The sequence below is a fragment of the Lynx rufus genome, unplaced genomic scaffold, assembly GCF_022079265.1.
Source record: "Lynx rufus isolate CCGP_SWC_20201006 ecotype Redwood Valley unplaced genomic scaffold, mLynRuf1.p SCAF_4, whole genome shotgun sequence".
NCBI classification, from domain to species: domain Eukaryota; kingdom Metazoa; phylum Chordata; class Mammalia; order Carnivora; family Felidae; genus Lynx; species Lynx rufus.
The window spans coordinates 81,861,248-81,875,741 of record NW_025814856.1 but is presented as its reverse complement, the minus strand read 5'-3'; the positions used below and the strand labels follow the sequence as shown (position 1 = coordinate 81,875,741).

General features: G+C 39.6%; 1 protein-coding gene across 3 annotated transcripts in view; it reads right to left on the bottom strand.

The window, feature by feature from the left end:
- Window positions 1-13,034, bottom strand: part of DNAJC2 (DnaJ heat shock protein family (Hsp40) member C2) — a 37,738-nt gene extending 24,704 nt beyond the window's left edge. Inside the window, exons 1-3 of one of the 3 annotated variants that reach the window (XM_047095278.1) lie at window positions 12,756-13,034; window positions 10,357-10,547; window positions 6,007-6,082 (exon numbers count right to left, since the gene is read on the bottom strand). In XM_047095278.1, the coding sequence (XP_046951234.1) occupies window positions 6,007-6,082; window positions 10,357-10,547; window positions 12,756-12,819 (331 nt within the window). In that variant the 5' untranslated portion in view covers window positions 12,820-13,034. The remainder of the gene's footprint in view (window positions 1-6,006; window positions 6,083-10,356; window positions 10,548-12,755) is intronic. The other 2 variants (XM_047095279.1, XM_047095280.1) reach the window with 2 other exon arrangements.
- Window positions 13,035-14,494: the final 1,460 nt, after the last annotated feature.

Here is a 14,494-nt window from a genome sequence, read left to right as displayed (position 1 = left end):
TGGTAACGTCCAAAAAATTGTATTATTTCTGCATCTTTCTCCTACATCTAGCCACCTGACACAACCCCCTTTTGGTTTTCTAGGTAGATCCTGTATTATCTATAAATATTTCTTTTCTTCTTTCTAATAGCCCTCTTATTTAATCTTAACTCACTAAACCATACTCCTAATAGCATAAAAAAATAATAAGCAGGTTAGCTTCTCCCAGGGATTTTACTGGTAATATCACCAAAACCACATGGTTAAGTTTGTTAGCTGTGGGTGTGAAATATTTACCAAAATAGAAAATTAGCTGTATTTCTTTGCGAAGTTCTATTTATCAAAAAGGAATGGTTATTGTGTTTTATACATTTTCCCTAGAGGAAATCACATATTATCTAAACCATAAATAGATTTAACTATATTAATGTATTTCCTAAGTTGGATTCCTAAGGGAAATCCTACCTCTACATGGGTATTATTCTTTTAATGCGCTGTTGAGTTCAATTAGCTATTATTTTAACTGGCATTTTTTGGTTTTATATTACATTCATGGATGAGATCTGTCTGCAGTTTTATTAAGTCTCTCCTTGTCAGGTATTAACATTTTATTTATTATTTTTAAGGCAATTTTTTAGAGCAGTTTTAGCTTTACAGTACAAGTGAGAGAATGGCACAGAGACTTCTTACATGCCCTGTCTCTCTACATGCATAGCCTCCCCTTCCTCTGTTACCACCATCAGGCATCAGAGGTGACGAACTGTTACAACTGATGAACCTACAATGATACATCATAATCACCCAAAGTTCGCAGTTTACATTGCTGTTCACTCCTGGTGGTGTACATTCTATGGGTTTGGACAAATGTATCATAACATGTATCCATCACTGCAATATTTTATAGAATTTCCACTGCCCTAAAAATCCTGTGCTTGCCCTATTCATCCATCCCTACTCTCCCAACCCCAGGCAACCACGATTTTTTTTACTGTCTACATACTTATCTTTTTATGCCAGGTTTTCATACCAGGATTACGTTAACTTCACAAACTAACTGTTGCAAAACAGTTTTTTTTTTTTTAATTTTTTTTTTTAACATTTATTTTTGAGACAGAGAGAGACAGAGCATGAATGGGGGAGGGTCGGAGAGAGAGAGGGAGACACAGAATCAGAAGCAGGCTCCAGGTTCTGAGCTGTCAGCACAGAGCCCGACACGGGGCTCGAACTCACGGACCGTGAGATCACAACCTGAGCCGAAGTCGGACGCTTAACCGACTGAGCCACCCAGGCGCCCCCCAAAACAGTTTTTAATTCATCATGACAGTTTTTAATTCCTTAAACATTTGGAGTAATTCATCTGAAAAATTACCTGGGTCTAAAAACGTGTTTTTATTTTTTCAGTAATCTCTACAACATAATACGGGGCCTCAAACTCATGGCCCTGAGATCGAGTTGTATGCTCTTCTAACTGAGCCAACCAGATACTCCTAAAAACATTTTTTAGGAGTCTCCCTTCCTTCCTCTCTCTTTCTTTCCTTTTTTTTTTTTTTTTTTTTTTTTTTTTTTAGAGAGAGAAAGAGCAAGCAGGGGATAAGGGCAGAAGGAGAGAGAGAATCTTAAGCAGGCTCCACACTCAGCATGGAACCTGACGCAGGGTTTGATCCCACGACCCTGCGATCATCACCTAAGCCGAAATCAAGAAAGAGTTGGAGGCTCAACTGACTGAGCCACCCTAGTGTCCAGGAGGTATTTCTTTCATACTTTTTAAAATTTTTTTCCTCAATTTCAGAAAAGTTCATTTTATCAAAATTTTTGAATCTATTTAATAGTGGTCTCAATTAAAAATATCTTCTGTAATGGTTTTTTCTTTTTTCTTCTTATAAATCCATTTTTTCCTCCATGCTCCTTAGTGCTAGTCTTTTAAACCCTTGAATTGAATGCTTATTTTATTTTTCCCTCTTTAGGCCCCAAAGAGTATATCTGATTTCCCAAGTGACTGACCTGTTTTGTTTTGTTAAATCACATCTTTTATGGAATTAAAATAAAATTTACATAGAACAAAATGCTCAGATTTTAAGTATTCAATGAGTTTTGACAATTGTATCTACCCTGTAACTACCACCAAAGAAAATACAGACCATTTCTATCACCCAGAATTCCCTTTACCCTTTTCCAGCCAACTCTCATGCCCTGCTACCTAATTTCCTTCACCATAGACTACTTTTGCATGTTCTTGAATTTCATGTAAGTGGAATCAGAGTAGATCTTTGTATCTGACTTCTGCTCAACCAATGTTTTGAGATTCATCACCATTCTTGCATGTCTTAGTAATCTGTTCTTTTTTTAACTACTGAGTATTAATTTACTGTATGAATATACAGCAGTTTGCTTATCCATGATCCTGCGTGGTGAACATTTGAGTGGTTTCCAGTTTTTGGATATTGTGAGTAAGGTTGCTATAAACACTTTAATACAAATCTTTCTTTGGGCGTAATAAACTTAGTGATTTCTACATATACAGCAGGGCTTCAAAAACTGACAAATACATTTTTGTTTTTTTGAACTCCAAGATTTTTTTTATAGTCAAGTATATTATCAATTTCTCCACTAATACTCCAGAAGAGGCATTTTGTCTTCTAGCCGGTTTAAGCAGAAAAGGAATTTATTAAAAGTTATTAGACAGCTCACAAAATCTGTTAAGAGTCAGACTCGGGCTTGGAAGTTATGTAGCTAGGAATTATGATCAAATCATAATGGACAGTTCAGAGGTGTGATGATCCACAACTGTGGGGCACTAGGGAAACAGCACAGGCTACTTCCACAGCCAGGGTGTAGGGTGAAAGCCACAAGTTTTGCAGTGCTCTTCCACGTTTGCTGGCAAAATGGATTCTGTGCAGCACAGCCTAACTCATACTTGAATTTCAAAGGAAATGTGCTGAGCAGTGAAACCTAAGTCACATGCCTGCAAACACTCTCAACCCCAAGATGTATCTTTTTATAAAAAGGGTAAGTTTCCTTCTTTATTTGCAATTACGGTTTCTGTTACATTTATTCTGACTTTAGAAATCAGGCATCTCTTTATTCTTCCCCTCTGAATCTTGGGAACATTCCTCAAGGTTGTCCTTTGCTTTACTGTTTGTCTAATTGTATGTCAGTCTTTCTAATTCTGAATTCTGCTTTCATGTTTTCAGTTTCCAGGCACTTCTGCTTATCTTCCCCTAGTCTCTTTCTTCAATGCCTACACCCCCTCCCACACACACACACACAAAAGCAGTGTCTTCATATCTTACTGACAACATGTAGTAGATACTTGTTTCCTTTTGAATCTTATGATACAGTCTAAGAGAGGTGATATCTCAATTTTCTGTTGGACAGTCTCCTCTTATGTTACACTAGTTTTTTTCTTCATGGAGCTTTCTGCCTAATCCATGTGCAGTAGGGAGTCCCAAGATTGTCCTATACTGTCTTGTGGAGGGAGCAAAAGATGTTACTCAATTTTAAAACTAGGAGGCCAAATAACATGGTCTAAAATACAAACAAGGGTAATTTGGAAGCAGCAGTTGTTTACGGAAATTTCAAAGATACACCCCCCCTTCTCCCACTGAAGAAGACAGTTTCTAGGATGTTTTGAGGGTACACTGCAAAAAGGTTTTTCATTATACACTCATACTGCTATCATTATAAATGTCTCCGAATAGGATTTTTAATCTTTAAGAAGCATAATATAGAACAGCTTCAGTTTAAAATGTCACAAATATTTTGAACCAGAAGTATTAGAGTTGGAAAATTCAAATCACCAAAGACCATTTCCATGCAAAGAATATCAAACCTACAGGCCAGTATGGCAATTTTACTTCAAAACAAAATTATGCAAGCAATTGAAACACCACTTTTAGTATTCAAATACTTCCTCTTAACCCATCGTTCAACTTTTGAAGTGATTTATTCTTTTCAGATAATGCACAGAAGGAAAAAAAGACTCACTTTATTGACCCTTAACTGACTTAATTTTCATTTTAGCAATTCAAAATACATTAAACAAAAATAAAACTTTTATGTGTATGTAATAGGATGTAAGAACTCTAAGGATCTCAAATGCATTAAAACTTATATTTTTATGAGGTTTGTCTGTCCTAATAATTATATATTTGTAACCACTAACTCTGCATTTTTACCTTTGGACTAGATTTCAGAAAGCAGTAAAGCAGTCGCTGTCTATTTTATAATGACAGAGGTAAGAGAATGAGTTTCCTTTTGAATAAATACTGAGAATATTCAACACAGTGGCAGAGAGTGAATTATAATTATACTTAATGTTAACAATCTGTTCACCGGGGTTGCAAAATTTCAGGCTACAGAGTATTCAAAAATTCATTTCTATTATGCCAACAAAAAGAATGGGCTTAGAAACAAAGGAATGTTTCTTTTACAGTTTATTGTACATTAAAAAACTTTTTTTTAATGTTTATTTATTTTTAGGATAGAGTGTGAGCAGGGGAGGGACAGAGAGAGAGGGAAACACAGAATCCAAAGCAAGCTACAGGCTCTGAGCTTTCAGCACAGAGCCCAACGTGGGGCTCGAAATCATGAACCATGAGATCATGACATGAGCCAAAGTTGGACGCTTAATCAACTGAGCCACCCACACAGCCCATAGTTAGTTGTACATTTTTTATTTTTACAGAAAAAAAACAAATCCTTCACCTTACAATATCAATTATTTTCACAGTTCTAAATCATTTCTAATTCTTTCACATTTTTATATGTATCAAGACTCATTTGGTATTTGTATGCTGTTCTTTCATATAGCAAGACTTTGCAAATATTTTTCCATGGCAAATGAACTTCCCTGGCATTTATGTATACTGCAATGACTATTCATATGCATTAACATATGCTTAGTCTAAAACCATGCCAGTTCTTTAAGAAACCGAATAACAGATCTGAAATAATTTCATAAATTCCTTCACCTTGTTAACAATGTTTCTTGTGATTTTCCTAACCATAACAATTAATGGGGAAAATTTTAAGTTTATCAACTATACCTAGTCTCAACTAGTATTTTTCAAATTGAGATGGGTCTCATTCAGCGACCTTCCTCCAAGTGTAATACTTTCTCCTCTTGACTGGCCTTGACTCCCTAACTCCTTTCCCATATGGCCGCATCTTACCTCCTCTTAATATCCATTCTCTAGAGTGGAGGGCAGAACATTCTCCTAAGATAGAACACAGAAAACTAATCATCTTCACCTCTTTCATCAAACTTTACTAACCAAGAGAACCGAATGGTGTGCAGGGCACTATGGGATGGTGTTTTTAAATTTTTTTTTTTAACGTTATTATTGAGAGACAGAGAGACAGAGCGTGAGCAGGGGAGGGGCAGGGAGAGGGGGAGACACAGAATGTGAATCAGGCTCCAGGCTCTGAGTGGTCAGCACAGAGCACAACACGGGGCTCGAACCCACAAACCATGAGATCATGACCTGCGCCAAAGTCGGTCGCCTAACCAACTGAGCCACCCAGGCGCCCCGGGATGGTGTTTTATAAGGCACATGAAGACTAGGCTCCTACAATTCCCTGAAATTTTTCATCTTGTCAATGAAAAAAAACAGTGAAACATCAGATAATTCTTTTTTGGACAGAAAAGACAGGTGGGATCAACAAAAATGTAACCCAAAACCACAAAATAATATCAGAAAACCTAACTAACAAGGCAGCTTCCACTAAATACAGCTGGCTGTATTACTGAAAAGAAGTGAAATATTAATTTTTAAAAGGTTGCTTTTAGAAGAATGTTCTTTATCTTGGTCACAAACACACCCCCCCACCCTCTGTCCATGCATGAGATTGATTGCTTTCTGGTTCTGAAGGTAAAGGAGACTATGGGTTATACATTGTTATGACCATATGACAAATGCTGTTAAATCTAGATTTATGGCTACAGAATATGATCATGCAGATCTTTTCAAAAGGATTAACATTTCCTATACCAGATACTGGATTATTTCAAAAGAACTAGGTACTTACGAGCTGCTTTGATCTGTCTCTGTGTAGCTTTGTATCTTACATGGCCAAGTCCAAGTACTGCATAATGATCTTGGTTCTGATAAAGACACAAAAGGAAGTCAAGTGTGAAATGGAGCTGATATCCCTTGTGCTGGCACCCATTTTAGTGCTTCCCAAAGTGAGAATCCCATAATAGGAGACATTCTATATATAATGGATTCTGTGGTATGTAAGTCTGGGAAATGTGGATTGTGATACAGCCTTCTTGATGATTTGTATGCATATAAATCAAAGGCTCTGAGAAGTCTTGCAACTAAAAAAAACCAACCAAACAGAAACCTGCAAAACCCAGCATTTTCTTAACTTACATGACCACTGAGCCCATTTTTCTCCTAACACCTAGTAATATCCTATGGCCATCCTTAAATCAAGAGATTTCAGAACTGAGGGAAGCACTATCACAGCCCCACAGGGTTGGGCCAGGGCAATGAAAGGATAGGACCAGGAGCTGTGCAGAGCAAAGGTAGGCTGGATGGAAATTTTGAGAAACTGAGAGATGAGGCTTCTCTGGAGAGGAAGTACCTGCTGTCGTTAACATCCTTGCAAACTGACAAGTTGAAGCAGCAACTGGAGTGAAGGTTCCCTACAGAACTCAAAAGGTGAGTCTAGTACTGGAGAACTGAGAGGGGGGGAAAAGGAAGTTGGGGGCATGAAACACAGGAGAAAAAAGTTAAATAGAGCTGACTGGTTTCCCTTCAAATTCAGGATTACAAACTTCATGTGGATGGGCTTTTTCATTACGCCTGGCCATCATTCCAACTGGTTTACCTTTCCACTCCCTAAGGTTACTATTTCTCTAGTCTCTCCTCAACCCTCACAGATCCTTCTCCACCCTCTTATCAACAGCCCTGCCTCCCAGTTAACTATAAGATGTAAATTATCCTACTCAAATTCCTACTCAATCTTTGTACTACCCTACCTGCAACCATACATCTTTCCCCTTTTCCTCCATTCACAACTGAAGAAGTCTGTCCTTCTGAGACAAACTACTCCACCCTTCCTCTTGGTTCTGAGCACTGTCTTCTCTACGTCTCCTCATATACTAGTATCTTTCAGGGATCTCCCAAGCTTCAAGTGGATTATCTTCATCTGTATAAAAAGATGCTGTTAGTTCTCATCCTTAAAAACACATCCATGACCCCCTTTCCAGTTACCACTCTCTCCATCTCTCTGCTGTCCGTCAACATTAAACTTCTTGAAAAAGGTGTCCACACATTTTACCTCCTTTCGCATTCATTTTCAAACCACTCCAGTTTGGTTCTGTTCCACCCACCCCCACCCCCGGCACAATGAGGCTGCTCTCTTCAGTATCAATTTCCAGGTACCAAATCCAAGACCACTCATCTGCCCTCACTTGACTTCAGCTCCCAGTGGCAGCACAGCCGACTCATTCCTTAAAATATTATCTTTCTTCAGTGTTTCCGTGCATTCACTCTGTTTTCTTCCCACCTTCCAGTAACTTTTTTCAGCCATTTTTACTGGCTTCTCTATGATCTGCAAAGCTCAGTTCTGGGGTTTCTTTTGTCTCTCTCTACATTTCACTTCAAAGTGATTCGATTCAGTGCCAGGGCTAGAATACACTTATGACTCCCCAGTTCATTGGAGCACAGACGTCTCTTCTGAGCTCCAGATGCACTGAGCACCTCCATTTCTCACTATTCCTGGCTTGCCTCTCTCTACCTCGATCACTCACTTCCAAATACATGACTGGTGCTGCAGTTCACTGCAGATACCGAGCTCTTCCTCCCCCCAGCCTGGCACATTCCCCCTTCTTCATGTGGCTGCCGTCTTCTCATCCTTCAGCCTCAGCTTAAATGTTATCACCTTATTTAAAACAGACAACCTTCTCTACCCATCTCTGCTCCTTCTTGTTCCCTCTGAAGTATTTAAAAATTGTCATTGCTTTAAACTCTCCACTGGCTTTCCAGTGACTATTGCTCCTTACCTCCTCACACCCCCTATCCACTCTGTACCACCTATTTGCCTCCTTCAGTTCCTGGCACTTCGAACTTCTTTCTGCCCCCACACAAGATCTCTGCCTGGAATGGCATTCTTGCAGATCTTTATGTGTCATTCAGGTTTTATCTTAAATGTCAACTGCACAGGCCTTCCCCACCTACTCACTCTAAAGCAGTCATATGGACACTCTATCACATCATCCTGTTCTACTTCTTTGCCCAGCATTTGGTGGCCACATCTTTGGTTGTTTACTTATTGCCTGTCTCATTAGAATACAAGCTATGTGGGAGCAGTGATACTGTCTTGTTCACTTGACTTCTCAGCACCCAGAACAGGGTCTGTCACATAGAAGATGCTTGATCCTGTTTGTTGAAAAGAAACAACCAACTGAACCCTGCTACCTGTTGTCATATCATCTATTCTTTTCTATACCAAAGACTTTCTTCATTCTTTCTTTTCTCTCTTGTAGACCTCAACGATCCCCAGTTCTATCTTCTCCTGACCCTGCTTTTCCCTCAAGTTACTATTTCTCTTATTTTCTTTACAACTCAGCTATGAAAAAGAGTATTTTGCACTGTGGTCTCCTACAACCCAACTATAATCGCTCGCCATCCCAACCTTTTTATTGGAATGGCTTTCAGTGTGGTCTCCTAAGCTTCATTTGCCAAACCCAGTAGGTTTTTATCATTATTCATGTTATGGGATGACCTCCAAAGCAGTGACACTGGTGACTGTGTTTTTCTTCTTGAGACTTCTTCCTCTCTTAGTTTCTGGAAGTCTAGTGCCTGATGTTTAATAAACCTTTGTGGAACTAACAAATGTCTTTTTGTTTTCTTTCTACTTCTTTCAGCCTTCTTAGTATCCTTTGCTGCTTCTCCTCCTCTGCCCACACCTTAAATATTCATGCTCCACAATGTTCAGTCCTTTTTTTTTTTTTTAAATCAATAATGACAATATGTGAATCAGCTAACATTCTCAGCACTTACTTTTCTAAGTGCTTTACACATACTCTTTATCTTATTTAATCCTACAAGCGAGGAGAGAGAAATTATCCACTATTATTTATCCTATGTCAAGCGATAAGTTAAGTGTTTTACACGCATCATTGCGTTAATCCTCACTAAACTCCTTTGAGGTGTTAGCAATCTCACCATAGGAAACAGACTTCTCAAGTAACTTTGCCAAGGTCCCACCACACTAAATGGGCAGAGCCAGATTTGAATTCTGGCACTCTAATTCCATGGTATATATATATATTGAAATATTATACTAGTTCTCTACTTAATAGGGCTTTATGATACCTATTTGTCTATATTCTTCTCTTTGACTGATGTCATTCAATTCCCCACAGCTTCAACTACCACCTAAGACTTGCCAACAACTTGCAAAAGTTGTTGGCTCTATTCTCTTTCAGAGTCACAGACCAATTTCTAACCATCTACTAGAAGACTTCACCAGTATATTAGTAGAACCTCAATTACGACATAGCCAAACTTGAACACAAACACCACATTCCCTCACAAACTTCCTTTTTCCTGCATCCCAGTGTTAGTGACTGATATCAGACACTGGCAGGTCATTCAACCTGGAACGCTCAGAGGTCTTCTGAGTACATCTCCGTCTCTTATACGGCACAGCCAAGGTCACCAAGCTCTACCAAGTCTACCTCCAAAAAAAAAGCCAGTGGCCCCTCTTCCTCAAAGCTCAGCCACAAATTTAGCTCAAGTATGCATCTGCAGGCTTGGATTATTGCACTTGCCCTACAATAGCAAACCATTCACTTCCCCTCCAGCCCTGTTCTCCCTCTTCAAATAATTTTCTGTACTGCCAAGAGAATTACTTTGCTAAAATTAGCTCAGAAACTTTTGATGATTTCCTACTGCCCTGAAAATAAAATCTGAGTTCCTTCCTTAGCATGGCATAAAAAGGACGCTACAAAAGAATCTGGTCTAGACTGTTTCAGGACTAAATTCTCACCACCAAACCTTCAAGCATCCTACTCTACTCTTCACTAATCCCTGAAGAGGCAGTATACTTCTTTACTCCTTTGTGTCTTTGCAGATCTATTCCTTCTGCCCAGATCACCTTTTGTTCCCTTCTCTGCTTCACAAACTGCTACTCATTCTTTTAAGGCCAGTTCAAACATTATGTTTTCTGTGAAAACTTCCTGGATTTTTCCAGCAGAGACAGTATCCTATGGCCATCTCACTCAGAGCTTAACAACAGACAGGTGCTCAATTATGGTTCTCTTGCTGAAGCATCTTAAAACGGTTTACTGACAGAAAACTTGTGGGAAAACTGCCTATGCCTAACAAAGCATCTGACTGAACAAAAGATTCAGATATTAAGTACCTTCCAGTCTTTGGGATCAAGTGTTTTCAACATGGGAAACTCTTCTAACTGCAATTCTTCATCTTCCGATTCCTCTGATAACTCTTTCTTATCCTCCAGTTCCTGAAAAGAGGCAGAAGCATTCCTGTTTCTCCTCTTAACAAAAGCTTCAAACCATCTTCCCACAGGTTCAACTTGACAGAGTGTTGAGGCTGTGATTGAAAGCGTTAAGAGAGGCTTCAATGTATTGCATGGAATAAATCTATTTCAAGGCAATAAATAAGATCAAAACAGTGATAGCATCAGAATGTAATTTTAAAACCATCAACTAAGGAAATAATTGCAGTACAGGGATACTTGGGAGATAGTGCAGGTTTGGTTCCAGACCACCACAATAAAGCAAAAATACTGCAAAAAAGTGAATCAAATATGTTTTTTGGTTCCTCAGTGCATATAAAAGTTCTGTTTACGCTATGCTAACGTCTAAGAAACAATGGACACACCTTAATTGAAAAATACTTTATTGCCCAAAAATGGTAACCATCATCCAGGCTGTCAGCTAGTCATAATCACTGATCACAGATCACCATGACAAACAACAATGAAAAAGTCTGAAATACTGTATTACCAAAATGTGACAGAGACCCAAAGTAAGCAAATACTGCTGGAGAAATTGTGCTGATGGATTTGCTCAACACAGGGTTACCATAAACCTTCAATGTGTAAAAAATGCAGTATCACTGAAGCAAAATAAAGTAAAATGCCATAAAACAAGGTATGCCTGCAATCCAGTTAACATGAGAGTTAGCAATAATCATTTCCTAGTATTCAGAGTATTCAATCCACCTCTTTGAGTTATCTGACAAAGCATTCAGCAACGTCAACAATAAATCAATACTTTTCTGAAGGTATGAGAGGAAGGTGAGGAACAGGGATAACTGCTGCCAACTGCTTTACTGTTAGACCAATAACTGTAATAAAACAATAAATGATAAACTGTCTCCAAAATACTAACCTCATCAAAAAATTGTTCTAAAAACAACTCAAAATATTTTAACTAAAACCCTGAATTCAGCTTTTAAAAATTTTAAGAACTCACTAGCAATGATTCTGGAAGACAATTCTCCAAGCAGCTAAAGAGGTTTAACTAACACAGCTATGCTATAGGGTAAAAGCTCTGGATCTGATATCAAAAGCTCTGGATTTAGTCTAAGTCTGACAATTAGCAACTACGTGCAATGAGTCAGAGATGTCTTCAACCGTAATATGGGAACAATATTTATCTTCTATGGCTCCTTGGAAGACTGAATGAAAAACCGTATTTGAAACCACTTTGAAAATCACAACCTCTTGAATCAAAGTAACGTTTTACGAAGATAAATCACTGCACATTTGTACATTAACGACTCAAAAAAGGTCATCTGAGTCAGGGGAAAAAAACCCTGAACACTTTAACTTCATAGTCCACGCAAAAGACTTTGCCTGTAGCAATAAGTAACTCAAATGTTGTTTCCCATTGTACCTAATGGCCACAATTTTCTAAAAATAACTTATTTTTCATGCTTTAGTTGGTTTGGGAAATTAAGATTTCCTGTACCATACACAGGAGAGGATTCAAACACTATGTTCAAGAAGTACTAGCTGTGTGGTATGGGTGTGGCTTTTAAGAACATCACCTTTCAAGCCTTTCCTTTTAGTTTAAGATCACAGAGACTTCCGCAAGCAGAACACAACACGTGCCATGAGATAGGATCAAAATCCAACAACTGTCTCTATAAGTGGCTATGGTAATTAACGTGGATGGCTGAAACTAGAGACTAAGTTTACCATACCCACGACTGTCCTGGGCTATAAATTTAAGAAACTACAGAAGCAGTCAACTCTCGATGACTCTTTCAAAGTCTGTCTACACAAATCTTAGCAGCATCACCGGCAAAGGTCTTTTCATACTGAGGTTTTGAGTATGAGGAGCAGTCTCTAAGCTTTGACATTTAAAAATCAAAGAAGGTACTAACACAGAGAGGGAGAAAGATGTTTAACAGAGAACCAGCAGCAAGGCTTTGTACGACGCGAGGCACGTGGGAGCTCGCTGCGGGCAATCTCTTGACCTAGGCAAGGAGATGCTTACAAGAACCTTTTTAGGCTACTAGACGGTTCGGCCCCGAACTGCTCCGCCCGATCCATGAGTCAGCAGCCGCGAAAGGAGGAAGAACTGTCGGGGCAGAAAGAAGACGCCCCCTCCCTTCTTCCAGTCTGGAGAAGGATTTCTTTTGCCTGGAGCAAAAAGTCACTCGTCATGGCCCACGCGTCCGGGTGCCAGGCACCAGGGACAAGAAGGGAGAGATTTCGGGGTCGCGCAGGTGGAGGGCGGAGGCAGGGGCGGCTAAGAGGGGACGAGCCGGGGTTGAGTGGGCACGTACCAGAGGTCAGAGCGTGGGTGATGGCGGTGCCCTGGCCGTCCGCAGCGCTCGGCAGGAGCAGCATGATGGCGCCGGGGCCGGCCCCGCAGGCGCAGCGGTTAGCGTCCTGGGCCGGGGTTGCTTAGGGTCCCCTCCGGCTCTACCTCTGGGTCCGAGCCTCGCGCCTTGGCTCTACGACGCCCAGGAACCGGCGCATGGAGACGACCAACAACTACTTCCGGGATGGATCTTTCGCGGTGCGGAGGCCAATTCCACCCGCACACACCGCGCGCCAACGTGTGCGGCAGCCTAGTTACTCTAATGACTCGGATCCGGCTGGGGACCAAGACTCACAAAAGAAAGGTTCCTAGACTCCTCAGTTCCGCGGCGAAAAGGATTACTTTATTCCCCTAGGTGCGATACGTGGAGCATAATTTTCTGAAGCAGTTCCTACTATGCTATTTTTATTTTTAAATCACTATTTGCCCGAGACTAACCACTAACTTCTCAAGTAGCTCTACTTATATAAATAAAAAATGAAAAGATATCTATGCATTAATATTGGGAACAATTATTGTAGTCTATATACATCTATAGAGAATTTTGTACATATACCTATATTTGCACTTATATAAATAATAATGGCAACCTGTATTTGTTGCGATATTAGTAATTTACCTGCGTTGTCTCGTTTAATCCTTGTAACGTTTGGCAAAGAACACCTCCTCAGTGTTAGCTTCTACTGGAAGGCCGGCAATCTTTTTACCCTGTTCTAAAAGCATGAAGTTTTGTTGTTGTTGTTGTTGTTTTTCTAAGATATTACCAATTACAGAACTCTGGAACTTAATTGTTTAATGTATAATAAAATCCACTGTACGCTTATTATGATTCCTTCTTACGGTCAAAAGCAAGAACTAGCAAAAGAAAACCAGTCGATGAAGATTCACACACATCCCCTCCACACTAAGCTTCCCCCCCCCCCCCACCGTCCCCAGTATCTGGAATAGGTTGCACAAAATAAAAGACTTGATGTGCTACCCTTTGGGAAAGAGCACCGGAAGTTAGAGAATTATTCTCTATGAATTACATTTTCAGTTAAATCCATTGATTTGTCCCGTTATCTACCCCATGACAAAACTGTCACTTCACAACTGACATTTCAAAAACTAAGATAAGCAACTCCCCCTAAAGCTATCCCTGACCCCTTGCTTAAAAAAAAAAAATATATATATATGTATATATATATATATATATTTTTTTTTTTTTTTTTTTTTTGAGAGAGAGAGCAGGGGAGGGGTAGAGAGAGAGAGGGACTCAAAGGATCCAAAGCAGACTCTGGGCTAGAGCCCTGACAGGAGAGAGCCCACCTGATACAGGGCTCAAAATCACAAACTGTGAGATCATGACTTCAGCCCAGGTGGGTTGCTTCACCAACTAAGCCACCCAGGTTTCCCAACCCCTTTCTTTATTAATGCAACCACTTGTTAAAACAGGCTCTAAGGCTCAAAGTAACCTGACTCCACTTTCTTAATTTTATTCTCACACTTGCCTCATCCATTCTCCGCCCACCCCCCCCCCCCACCTACCCCATCTGGTCTTACAATGACCTCTAAGGTCATAGGTTTTTTTTTTTTTTGATTGTGATAAAATACACTTAACATGAAATTCACATACTAACCATTTTTCAGTGTGCAGTTCAGTAGTGTTAAATACGTTTGTTTTGTTGAAATACCATTTTCAAAACTCTTAATCTTGCAAAA